A 13197-nucleotide genomic window follows, 5' to 3' on the forward strand; every position below is an offset into this window, starting at 1 on the left:
ATGGCCAGGATTCCGAGGTGCGATTCCCTCTGGATCCCCGGAATTTGCTACCTTCTTAGTTCCTTGCTCGCTGGACTGCTTTTACCACGGGCTATCGCCTTCAATCTGGATGTGATGGGTGCCATACGCAAGGAGGGAGAACCTGGCAGCCTATTCGGCTTTTCGGTGGCCCTGCACCGACAGTTACATCCCCGACCCCAGAGCTGGTGAGTCACTGTACCCGCCCAGAGTCCCCAGGCTGAAGCCTTGGGCTACCTTTCTCCCAACTCCTCACCTACCCATTTCTCAGGCTTTCAATGGTACTCTGCCCGCAGGCATCTCACACTCTAACTTGAAGCCTTGCCTGGTATTGTCCAGGTCCTCAGACTCAGAGTCTTGCCTTGGGGGATGAGTTACAGAGCAACATTCTTGCCAGAGACCCTCTTCCTTCTGCCTCTCCCTTCAGTTTGCATTCTTGCCCCAGCCTTGCATCTCTGGCTCCTCTTCTGCCTCAGACGAGTGAACTGCTCCGGGAAGGGAGGGTGAGCATTCTGCCACTGCATAGGGTGGAAGGATTGGGCAAGGGCAGAGTGGATGATGGTGCCATAGGAGGCAAAGAGGAGACAAAACAGAAATAGCTACTGTCAAAGCAGCACCAGGAGATAGCGCGAGGACTGCAGGGCATGAGAGGCCAGGACTGATGTGGCTTAACACAGCAGGGAGACTAGAGGAAGAGCTGAGAAGGCCTGACAGTCTTCAGTGATGATTTGGTCACAGACAGTGGCAGAAAATTAGAGACTGTCAGAGCAGTAGCAAGAAATGGTGGCAGCTGTAACCACCACCACCAGAAACAGCAGCAGCAGCAGCAGCAGCAGCAGCAGCAGCAGCAGCAGCAGCAGCAAGCAGCAGCAAGATCCAGTAAAGATGCCGGGCTGCTTCCTTTCTTCCTCAGGAAATTTCCAACTTGAGAAATCTTAGCAGTTGGGAAAGACAAGGAAGCATGAAAGGCTGAGGGATAATTGTCACTTTTTCAGGACCCCTGGTAGCTAGACACATTTGCAGCCGTTTTTGTTTCTGTACTACATGTGACAGGAGGTGAGAACAGGAAGAAAGCTTCCCACCCCCTCTCGCCAAAGGGCTTTTTCACCCATGGCCAATGCATAAGCCACATTTAAGTGTCCATTACTGGAATCAATGCTGTCCTTGGGGACTGTCTTTTTTCTTGGTCTGGGGGCAGGAGACAGAGATGAGAGTTTATTTTTCCTCACTCACTGGAGGTGGGGGAAGCCTTAATCTTTCTCCTTCCATTATTCCTGTCATCTGGGAGAAGAGTCTGCTCTCTAAACCTTTGGGAAAGATAGAAAACTGATGTCTCTAGCCAGTAGCAGGCTTCATCTCTGTCTCTTCCTCCCTGCCCCCCTTCTTCCTCCGTCTGTTAGAGTTCCAGGCCCGGAGGCCTTTTTAGGACATGCCGAACTCTCTGAGTTATTTCCAGGCAAATTCTAGGTTATTTTTAATAGCATGGTCTCTTGTCATTTTCCCCTTCTCTAAAGGTGGCCCCTGATTCTGTCTCCCAGAGCCAAGTTAGGGGTATTCCCAGTAGGGCCTGACTCTCTGTCTCCATTTTGCTCCAGTAGGGGGCATTCTGCTGACTGGGGGCACAGAGAAACCGCCACCGTGTTTGGCCCCTCTCTCAAGCACTGATGAGAAGACTCATTTGTTTTCAGTCTACCTTAGATAAGATTTTGAGTTCTAACCTTCTTACTTTGCTCTGTATTTGCCACTTCATTTATTCCTATCAACTTAAAACGGAATCAAACAATATCACGATCCCATCGGAATGTTCGGTGGCTCAAGGCCTGTAGCTAATGCTGTGAAAGTGCTCGCTGTTCTGGAGCCCTGGTGTTGGGATTCACGGAGCCTGAGAACAGCTTTACAGCATCTTGGATCCAGAGGCTTGGCTGGAGGGACCCCAGGCTGAGCCAGCCTTTCTAGACATGCAGTTTTCCCAGAGGGCCACTCAGACTGCACTATGTCAGGGAAGGACTGGACTAGGGCTGAAGGTCCGGTAGGATGCAGTAATAGTGTGCTAATACTCACTGAACTCTGCAGCCAATGTCACCCACACCCAACTCCCTACCCCTTGCAGTCATGGAAGCTTTGGTTACTGGTCGGTTTGAAGGCCTGGGGTTGTTGGGCTCCCTGGTTGAAGCCATGAAGCAGAGTGTGGCTGGGACAGAGTTGAAGGGGTGCTCTTATTCCAGGAGGAACTGAGTGAGATCCTTCTTCCAGGAGTAGGGTTGGTCCTTTAGCTTCTGTCCCTGTGAGCGTCTTTACTCCTTTCTGGACTTGGCCTTTACGGGAGGTGTGAGCTCTGAACACACACACTTCTGCTTCTTTGGCTGTGCATCTGGGCACTAAGCAGTGGAGACAATGGGTGTCTCTGTGACTCCACAAAAGGCGTGAGCTCAGCAAACTGACACATCCTATGGGGCAAACGCAAAGACAAATTAGGCAGCCTCCCCTGAAACAAAAGATATTCTCTGAGTGTACAGGTTGGCACACTTTGGACTGTGAAGGCTGGGTCTGTTTGCTTAGGGCACATCGCCTAGATTTCCTAGGGTGTCATTTTCTCCTCTTCTTCTTCCTCTTCTGGCAACAGGCCAGGCAATGGCTGACCAAGTAATTGGGCAGATGTGATTATAAATGGGGCAGGCTGCTTACAGTATGTGAATGAGGATGCTCATCTGGAAGATAAGAGTTCTTATCTTATAGGATTGTGAGAGCAAGTGGGAGAACGCTTGTGGCTCCTCTCCTAGGAATCCAAGCTGAGAGTGCTAAAGGGTAGTTCCTCCATGTCTAGCCCAGGGCCTGACCTATGGTAGGTGCTGAATAAATATCACTTTATTGTCTTATCAGTGCCTGACTTAGGGCTTGATGCATATTGGGGCACCAGTAAACGGTTGTGAAATGAATGATGAATATATGTTGTCTTTCTTCCTGTTTCTCTCTATTTTTAAAAGGATATGTATGCACATTTTGTCTGTGTATATCTGTGTATTACATGTGTGTGCATGGTGTCTATAAAGACCAGAAGGGGATGTCAGATCCTCTGGAACTGGGCTTAAGTATTGTTTTGAGCCAACATGTGGGTGCTGGTAACAAAACCCAGTCCTTATTTTTAATCTATCCACCTATCTATCTATCTATCTATCTATCTATCTATCTATCTATCTATCATCTATGTATGTATCTATCCATTCATCTATCTATCTTTTTTTTTTTTTTTTTTTTTTTTAGGCAGGGTTTCTCTGTATAGTCCTGGTTGTTCTGGAACTTTCTTTGTAGAACAAGCTGGCCTCAAGCTCACAGAGATCCACCTGCCTCAGCCTGCAGAGTGCTGGGATTAAACACATGCACCACCACCTATGGCCTGCAAGTGCTCTTGACTATTAAGTTCTCTCCTCAGTCCCTCATCCCTCCTATTTTTTTTTGGGGGGGGGGTTTCGAGACAGGGTTTCTCTGTGTAGTCCTGGCTGTCCTGGAACTCACTCTGTAGACCAGGCTGGCCTCGAACTCAGAAATCCGCCTGTCTCTGCCTCCCAAGTGCTGGGGTTAAAGGCGTGCACCACCACCACCTGGCCCTCATCCCTCCTATTAAAAGATCTATATTTAACTTTTTTAAATTTATGTTTGTGTGTGTGTTCCTTGTGCCCATATAAAATTATTCCCACAGAGGTCATAAGAAGGTGTTGAATCTTCTGGAACTGACATGACAGAGTTTTCGAACCACCTGGGGGTGGGTGCTGGGAATGGAACCCAGTTCCTCTGTAAAAGCAGCAAGTCTTTACTGTTAAACCATGTTTTCATCTTCGTGCTCCCCTGACCCCTGCTTGACACTGGCTCTGATACGGGATGACAGCTGCTAAGAGACAGCAGGAGTTGTGGGAACCTTTCCCCTCACCCTACACGGGTCTGGCGCAGTGCCCCACAGATGCCTGTCAGTAATACTGTCCGACAGTTGTGGACTTCACCCTCAGGATGGGACATAGAAGACTGGGAGAAAGGCCCTGAGGCTCGTCCTGCTGTCTGCCATTCTTGAGCCCTTTCCTGGAGAGAGAGGATCTCTTTAGCCATCTGGGTATCTATTACTTCATTTTACTTCCCAGTCACTCCTGGCTTTAAGGTCCAGTCCTGGGGGACCCAGGCAGCCTCCATTCCCAGCACAGTCCCCCTCTGGGGAAGTCGCTTTGGATGTAATCATGGAAAATTGTTCTGCCAAGAAAGTTGTAGCTGAGAAAAAGCCTGAGGGAGAAGACTGGGGAGGGACAGAGGGAGAGGGGAAGAAAAAACTGTAGATAGAGGGGAAGGTCGGATGGGAAAGGAGATTCTGGATATGGGGAGGAACTCAGGTGAGGTTAGAGGCTATGAAAAACCCTTCTCTACTTCCATACCAGTGGGCATGACTGAGTTTGGGGCTCACAGAGCCATCAGTGGGTAGGGTTTTCGCTGCATACAAGGCAAAGGGGAAGCAGACCCATGTCTACCCTCTTGCCTGGCCTCTGAAGCTGTCCCTGAGCCACTGTGGTGTCAGTCTGTGTGCCCGTTGCTCTTGTTCCAGGCATTCTTGCCATTTCTGGCAAGGTTTCAACCGGACCAGGGTTAGGGAGGAGGGCAGAGTCTGAGGCTGGGGCCAAGTAGGGGGTGGGGGAGTTTGTCAGGAACAGGTGCTGGGGAGGGCCGTTCTCTTAGGCTGGCAATGCTGGCAGGCTGCTCCGGCTGACATGTGTGTTCCTATGTATGTATCCACCCTTTCTGTTGGTTCTTTATGTAGAACGTAAGTACGCAAGTGACAAGATTGTAGGCTCAGGTCTGTTGACAGAATTTGAGAAAAATGACTTTTATTTTTTTCTCTCTTTAGTACTGAACACTCTGCTTGGCCCCGAGGAGTTGGGGCAAGGGGAAGCTCCAGGGTAATTAGAACACTCTGGACTGAGTCTAGCCCTTGTCCCATCCTACAGGCTGCTGGTGGGTGCTCCCCAGGCCCTGGCTCTTCCTGGACAGCAGGCAAATCGCACCGGAGGCCTCTTTGCTTGTCCCCTGAGCCTAGAGGAGACAGACTGTTACAGAGTGGACATCGACAGGGGAGGTGTGGCCTTGGGAGGGTGGAGTGGGGGCAGCGTGTGAAGAGGGGAGGGCAGGACTCTGTCCCCTGTTCCCTCCCCTGATTCCCAGTGTCTTGCCTCAGCTAATGTGCAGAAGGAAAGCAAGGAGAACCAGTGGCTGGGAGTCAGTGTCCGGAGCCAGGGACCCGGGGGCAAGATTGTTGTGAGTACTACTCCCTGCGATAATGCAGAAATTATGATGATGTGTGTACACCGTGTTCACATGCATAGGAACACCTTCAGATTATAAACGGCATGTGGTATGATTCCTAGAACCACTAGGTGACACACAAAAGTGCAAGAGATGGTCCTGCTCCTTATCTATTTAAAAATATTCATCTATGATCTATTTTTTTATTTTTTTACTTTTTTTATTTTGAATGCATATTCGTTAAATGTATTCACATGGAAGAATATACAATATACCTTTCACTAGATTATGCATTCTTTTTTTTTCCCAATCTGCTTTTATACCATTTTAATTACATGCAAGTAGTAAGGTCAGTTCTAAGTTGAGGAAACAGCAATACAATAGATGCAAATAGTCAAGGAATAAGCAAGACAATAAACACAAATAGTCAAAGGACGCTGGGCGGTGTTCACGCCTTTAATCCCAGCACTTGGGAGGCGGAGGCAGGCGGATTTCTGAGTTCGAGGCCAGCCTGGTCTACAGAGTGAGTTCCAGGACAGCTAGAGCTACACAGAGAAACCCTGTCTCGAAAAACCAAAATATATATATATATATATATATATATATATATTGAAAAAAAATATATATACATATACATATATATATATTCAAAGAACAAGCAAGGCAACAAACAAAATCCCATGATCACTCCCATGATCACTGTTACTAAGGGCCTATAAGGATGACCAAAGTATCTGAGCCTACTTCCCTGTCCTAGCCCAAAGTCATTTTCATGCCTGAAGCCTACTTCTTTGTTCTAGCCTAAGATTTAGATTCCTGCCTGAAATTGCTTCTCTGTTCTAGTCTCATCTATGATGTCTGTCTAACCACCACACATTTGTCGTAGCCCTGAAGATTATTTTCTTATTTTCAAACATTATGCTAGTTTCTGAGAGAGGGCTCATGAATATAGCGGAGGTCTGGGCCCTGCCAAACAGCTATGGAGATTCTTTCTGGCCTGGGACTCAAAGATATCCTCCTGCCTCAGTCATGACCCCCCCTCCCTTTTCTGTGTGCCTCTAACTAATATTCATAGAAACACAATTATCCATAGATGTCACCATGAGGCTGAATATAACTAATGTTATTAACATCTAGTCTTTAGTCCACAAGGACAAAGGACGAGTAGAAAAAAGAACCGCAGGCATGGTGGTCCAAGCCATGCTTGTGAAAATTGGTAGTACTCAGAGAAGAGGTGTTAGGGTATATCCTTTTCAGAGGTGATGGCTTACAAAAGTCTATGGACAGAGGCTGGGAATATGATTTAGTAAAGTGCTTGTTTTGCAAGCAGGAGTATCTGAGTTGGATTCCTAGAATCCACATCAAAAAGCAACATATGGAGGTTGCGTTTGTAACACCTGTATTAGGGAAGCAGAGCCAGGAGGATGCCTGGGGATTACTTTCCAGCCAATCTAGCCTAATTGACAGGGCCCTGGTGCCAGTGAGAGACTGTGAACAGCTTTTGAAGAATGACACCTAAGGTTGTCTCCTAATTTCCACATACACCTGGCATATGTGTATGTACACTGATATTGCATACATGTACACCTGCACATATCTGAATGAACACACACAGACACACACACACACACAGACACACACCAAACTTAGCATGTTGCAAAATTGTTACACGAATGATCAGGGAAGCACATGTTTATGTGCCGTTAATTATGTGTTTGAGAGTATCCAGGCAGAATGTAGGGCAAAGCCATCTTCCTTTGAGTGGCTGTGGATAGGATACTAGATAAAGACTTCACTCTGGCTGGGGATGATGCTTCAGTGATACTGGTAGAGGAGTGTGTATGTGTGGTGTGTGTGTGATGTGTGTGTGTGGTATGTGTGGTGTATGTGTGTGTGGTGTGTGTGTGTGTGTGTGGTGTGTGTGTGTGTGGTGTGTGTGTGATGTGTGGTATGTGTGTGTTGTGGTATGTGTGGTGTATGTGTGTGTGGTGTGTGTGTGATATGTGTGTGTGTTGTGTGTGTTGTGTGTGGTGTGTGTGTGTTGTGTGTGTTGTGTGTGTGGTGTGTGTGTGATGTGTGTTGTGTGTGTTGTGTATGTGTTGTGGTATGTGTGGTGTATGTGTGTGTTGTGTGTGATGTGTGTGTGTGGTGTGTGTGTGTGGTATGTGTGTAATGTGTATGTGTGTTTGTGTATGTGTGTGCATACGTACAGGCTTTGCATAGGTGTGTCTGCTATAAGTCTGCATATGAACAACATATAGGTCCCTGGTAAACAGGAAATGACCCGTCCTTCCATTCTCTCATAGACCTGTGCACACCGATATGAGTCTCGACAGAGAGTGGACCAAGTTTTGGAGACTCGGGATGTGATTGGTCGCTGCTTTGTGCTAAGCCAGGACCTGACCATCCGTGATGAGTTGGATGGTGGGGAGTGGAAGTTCTGTGAGGGCCGCCCCCAGGGCCATGAACAGTTTGGGTTCTGCCAGCAGGGCACAGCTGCCACCTTCTCCCCAGACAGCCACTACCTTGTCTTTGGGGCTCCAGGAACCTATAACTGGAAGGGTGAGTCACTCGCTGGGGAGGGTAGAGGAGGAGACCAAAACCTCCTCTTACCTCAGAGATGGGATCCCATCTCCTGGGATGCCATTCATTGCTGGCAGCAACCGGCCAAGCATGACCACACGTGGACCTGGGGCATTGCTTGCCATACCTTCCACTCCTGTTATGCTAGCACATAGATTAATGGGGGGTACCTACTCTCCATTGCATGGTCATGTGTTTATCTACATGTTGGCATGAGCTCCCACATGCACGGCTGGGTCAGGGCCTGCATGCTCCAACACAGCAGCCCACACCTCATCACTGCCATTCCCGTCTCTGCACGCTGTCATTGGCTGAGCTGACACTCGGTGAGTGCTATGTTCGGGGGACCTCTAGAAGCTTGGGCTAGGGAGGTGGTGGAAGTGGGGCTGAAGGGGAGGAGCCCCCCATGTGGTGTCTGGTCTGGGGGGGTGCACCTTGTTCCCATCTTAAATACTAACAGGACTGTCCTTGCAGGCACTGCCAGGGTGGAGCTCTGTGCTCAGGGCTCGTCGGACCTGGCACACCTGGACGACGGGCCCTACGAGGCGGGGGGCGAGAAGGAGCAAAACCCCCGCCTCATTCCGGTCCCTGCCAACAGCTACCTTGGTAGGGACCCCTCCGCGGCCCAGGGTCACTCTAACCCTCTGTTCCTTTCTCTTGCCCTCTCTCCATGTGCCCATCCTTCTGTCTCTGTCATTGTGTCTCTGGCTTCTTGGCTTCTCTCACTTTCTTCCTCTCCTTTGTCCCCTTTCACCGTCTTCTGGCCTTTCTATCTGGCTCTGTCTGTACCCCGTGTTCTCTTCTCTTGCTGTCCCTTTCCCTGGTGTCTCTCCCCAACCTGCCCCCCACAGGGTTGCTTTTTGTGACCAACATTGATAGCTCAGACCCTGACCAGCTGGTGTATAAAACTTTGGACCCTGCTGACCGGCTCACAGGACCAGCCGGAGACTTGACCTTGAATAGCTATTTAGGTTTGTAAGCTCCTGCGTCCTGGGCCCTGGGGTTTGGCCCTGGCCTTCCTACTTCCTCTTTAGGGAGTATCCTTTCCTTCCCTGCCCTCCCCCAACACATGCCCAGGGAAACGGGTATTGAGCACAAACTGCAGAAGAGAATTAGGACCATCAATAGGCCTGAGAAGAATAGGTTTCAAAGGTGATAGTCTTGGGGGATGTAAGCCAAAGGTCTGCAAGGAGGACGACCCAGGTAGAGTGAGAAGATGAAGGTCAACCCTGCTTGGAAGGACAGTATTGACCTCTAGAGAAGTTTCTCTGAGGGGTGGATGGTGGACTTAGGTTGGAGAAAGCTCTAGCCTTTTGAGTTTAGCCCCTCATAGCTATTTATATTCTATTCTGCATATCAACAAGGACGAAATGACGTATACCAGACATTTGGGTGAAGCAAGCTCTTCCTTGACCCCAGTCTTCTTCATATATATATATATATTGCCTTTACCTTGGCAGGGTGGGAAAGAAGGGGGTGGGGGAAAGATGATGCATTGGATGTCAATGGACCTTCTGGGTGTGAAAGATGGGAGAAGTCTCCCTATCCTTCAGTTCCCCAGGTTGGGCATGAATGGCTGGCTCTCATGGCTATGCCAGCTCGTCTCACCAAGTCACCAAGGCTTCTCTGTTAGTGCCTTTCTCTCTGCTCCATGACACCTCTGTGTCATATCCTGTGTCTCTGACCAGGAGGGCTACAAGGATTTCCAGGCCCTGTCTGGAGAGGAGGCATAGTCTAGCCATAGTGGTGGAGACTGGGGAGAAGCAACTCTTCTTTGTGCCTCCAGGGGCTCACCTGGCTTTTGAGTCTTGGAGAATCACTCACAGTAAGTGATTCCCTCACCTAGGTTTCTCCATCGACTCTGGGAAGGGCCTCATGCGTGCAGAAGAGCTGAGTTTTGTGGCTGGGGCCCCCCGTGCCAACCACAAAGGGGCTGTGGTCATTCTGCGCAAGGATAGCGCCAGCCGCCTGATACCTGAGGTTGTGCTGTCTGGAGAACGCTTGACCTCTGGCTTTGGCTACTCACTGGCTGTGACTGATCTCAACAATGATGGGTGAGAGGGGACAGGGGGAGTGTCCCTGGGTCCAGGAGTGGCTTCTGCACTTTGTCCTGGGTCCTTTGGTTCAGAGGGCTCTATACTGTCTCCTTCCTCCACAGTTGGGCAGACCTGATTGTGGGTGCCCCCTACTTCTTTGAACGCCAAGAAGAACTGGGAGGTGCTGTCTATGTGTACATGAACCAGGGTGGCCACTGGGCAGATATCTCTCCCCTCCGACTCTGTGGCTCCCCTGACTCCATGTTTGGGATCAGTTTGGCTGTACTGGGGGACCTCAACCAAGATGGCTTCCCAGGTATGACTGGGATCAGGAGAGCTCAGTGTGGGGAGGGGCTGAGAAGGTAATGGTATCCCTCAGAGAGCAGGAGATTTTTTTTTTTTTTTAAACTCAGGCAAGTTGAGCTAGTGTTATCTGGAGAGTGTGACTAAGAGGATTTTAAAATGATGCACGTGGTCTCTCAATGAAACTAGAAACATATTCTACAGGACTGAACAAAGGAAATTGGGTATGGACCCTGTCTACCACCTCCACATCCCACAATCTCTTTTCTTCTGTCCCCAGACATTGCTGTGGGAGCTCCCTTTGATGGAGACGGGAAAGTCTTTATCTACCATGGGAGCAGCCTGGGGGTGGTCGTCAAACCTTCACAGGTGAGGGGCGTCATGAGGAGATGATCTTGTTGCAGGAAGAGCTACAGAGGGCAGGGGAAGGAGGATTGGGAAAAACAGGGCTCAGAAAGGCTGACTGCTTGTCTCCAGGTGCTGGAGGGTGAGGCGGTGGGCATCAAGAGCTTTGGTTACTCCCTGTCTGGTGGCCTGGATGTGGACGGAAATCAGTACCCAGACCTGCTTGTGGGCTCCCTGGCTGATACTGCTGCTCTGTTCAGGTGAGCCTCCAAGCTATCAAACCCTCCTTGCAGCTGTGACCTCATTCCAGTCTTACACCTGATCCTGCAGAGTGTGCCCAGCTTCACATTCTCTCCTTTCCCACCCAATGAACTCTCTATGACCAGGGCCAGACCCGTTCTACATGTCTCCCAAGAGATCTTCATCGATCCAAGAGCCATCGATCTGGAACAGCCCAACTGTGCTGACGATCGCTTGGTCTGGTGAGGCGAGATTAGATGGGAGGGCTGAGGAGGCTGTCAGTGGTCGCTTTCCTTGCCTCTCTTTGCTAGTTTGCATCTGGGTAGTGGCGGAAGTGGGGTTTGGAGTCTTGTTTGCTCAGGAGCCTCCCTTTGCCCCACAGCGTGGACGTAAAGATCTGTTTCAGCTATGTTGCTGTGCCCAGCAGCTACAGCCCGAGTGTGGGTGAGTGGAGACCTCACCCACTGCTCACTCCGATGGCCTCCAGGAGGGTGGAGAGGAGGGTACCATGGGAACAGAATCTTCAGCCCACTGTCTTCCCTCTTCTACCTCCATGCCACAGTCCTAGATTATATGTTAGATGGTGACACGGACCGGAGGCTCCGGGGCCAGGTCCCACGTGTGACCTTTCTGAGCCGTGGCCCGGAGGACCTCAAGCATCAGTCCTCCGGCACCGTGAGGTTGAAGCATCAACATGACCGAGTCTGTGAAGACACTGTGTTCCAGCTTCAGGTAGCCACTGACTTCTGGTCCTTGCTCTTCTGGAGCACACCTCGATGTCAGGTTTCCAGGGGCTGAAGATGTTGAGGATAATATTTAAAACGGCATGGCCCAATCTGGCTTGCTTTTATGGGGCCTCCATGTTTCCGACTAGGCAAGGCCTGAGGCCACAAGTGGCAGCGGACTCTCACCACTGCTCGGCTCTGACCTGCCAGATGCACCGGCCCTGGCACCCACGAGCCAGCCAGTGTGGGAGATGGCTCTGCCAATCCACCACACTGTCTCCACAAAGCTTGGCTGAACTCCAGACAATACCAGCCATCCACGTGGTAGAAGTGAGACTCTAAAGCTTAATTATTATCCAAAGGCTTTATATATTTAGAAATTCTCAATTAACAATTTGCCCACACAATTAGAGTTGTTTCCCAATTATCTAACCTTAAGATATAAATCGTTACCCAGGACCATCCTGGACCCGTGGTTCTCCATGCTTCCTACATCTCTCTTTTTTCTCCTAGCTCCTCCCCTTCCTTCTCCTCTTCCTCTCCTCCCGACTTCTCACTCCGCCTACCTCTCATACAGCCCAATCCCCGAGCTTTATACAAAGTAGTGGGAAGATATCCCGCTACATGAAGAGATGCTCGCTAGTTAAGAGATTGTGCTGCTCTTGCAGGAGACCTAGGTTTGGGTCCAGGTACCCACCTTGGCTGGCTAGTGATAACCTGCATCTCTGGCTTCAGGAGACCTGACAGAATGACAGATAAGACAAGCAGGGCTTCTTCATGAAGATGACACCCAAATGAGTGAAGAATTCCATATTTTTTTGAAAAAAAAATCCAGGCATTAATTGGTTTTCCTTTTGAGCTCCTTTCTACCCATTTTTTGCCTCGATGCCTGATTTTTTTTTTTTTTTTTTAATGGAGTGTCCTGGAACGATTTAATACGGGCCAGGCTGGCCTAAATATGAGATCCTACTTCCTTAGCCTGACTTTGAGAGGGGCCTTCATACATCTGTGAGGGGAAGTCTGGCATTTCACAGGGTGGGTGGGTGTCTGGTCTCCAGGGAAGGCTTTTACTGCCATGGTCTCTCTTTCTTATCCCCAGATGAATTCCCATCTGCATCTCTGTCTCCCTTTCCAAGATTTCTTTCCAAGAGTCTTCAGTGTGTGGCGGGGTGTGGTCAGGGCTGGGACTTGGGGGTTGTTCCAGTGAGAAACAATCTTTCCCTTCCAGGAAAATGTCAAAGACAAGCTACGGGCCATTGTGGTGACCCTGTCATATGGTCTCCAAACTTCTCGGTTACGGAGGCAAGCGCCTGGCCAGGAGCTCCCCCCTGTGGTTCCCATCCTCAATGCTCACCAGCCTAGCACCCAGAGGACAGAGGTGAGCATGAGGGAAAAGGAGCTGGGAGAGACAATGGTCCTGATGTCTCCACTGTGATACCCGCTCATAGCTTGCAAGCTCTTTCACACACAGTACAACCCTGTACATGTAGGTGATTCCTCAAAGGCAAAATGGCTCAAATGACCATGTGCCCCTAGTGTGAGAGGACAGTGCCCCTAGTGTGAGAGGTCAGTGCTCCTAGTGTGAGAGGACAGTGCTTCTAGTGTGAGAGGACCATGCTCCTAGTGTGAGAGGTCAGTGCTCCTGGTGTGAGAGGACAGTGCTCCTGGTG

The 13197-nt window shown here is 49.7% G+C and overlaps 1 protein-coding gene across 1 annotated transcript in view; it reads left to right on the forward strand.

Moving 5' to 3' along the window:
* The window catches only part of Itga7 (integrin subunit alpha 7), a 27324-nt gene continuing 14127 nt past the window's right edge, over window positions 1-13197 (forward strand). Inside the window, exons 1-13 of the mRNA XM_028786649.1 lie at window positions 1-206; window positions 5001-5128; window positions 5228-5307; window positions 7602-7857; window positions 8353-8484; window positions 9725-9932; window positions 10037-10230; window positions 10498-10586; window positions 10695-10822; window positions 10949-11044; window positions 11185-11246; window positions 11365-11534; window positions 12756-12905. Of these exons, the coding sequence (XP_028642482.1) occupies window positions 1-206; window positions 5001-5128; window positions 5228-5307; window positions 7602-7857; window positions 8353-8484; window positions 9725-9932; window positions 10037-10230; window positions 10498-10586; window positions 10695-10822; window positions 10949-11044; window positions 11185-11246; window positions 11365-11534; window positions 12756-12905 (1899 nt within the window). The remainder of the gene's footprint in view (window positions 207-5000; window positions 5129-5227; window positions 5308-7601; window positions 7858-8352; window positions 8485-9724; window positions 9933-10036; window positions 10231-10497; window positions 10587-10694; window positions 10823-10948; window positions 11045-11184; window positions 11247-11364; window positions 11535-12755; window positions 12906-13197) is intronic.

This window comes from Grammomys surdaster, unplaced genomic scaffold (assembly GCF_004785775.1).
Source record: "Grammomys surdaster isolate TR1022 unplaced genomic scaffold, NIH_TR_1.0 125562, whole genome shotgun sequence".
Taxonomy (NCBI): domain Eukaryota; kingdom Metazoa; phylum Chordata; class Mammalia; order Rodentia; family Muridae; genus Grammomys; species Grammomys surdaster.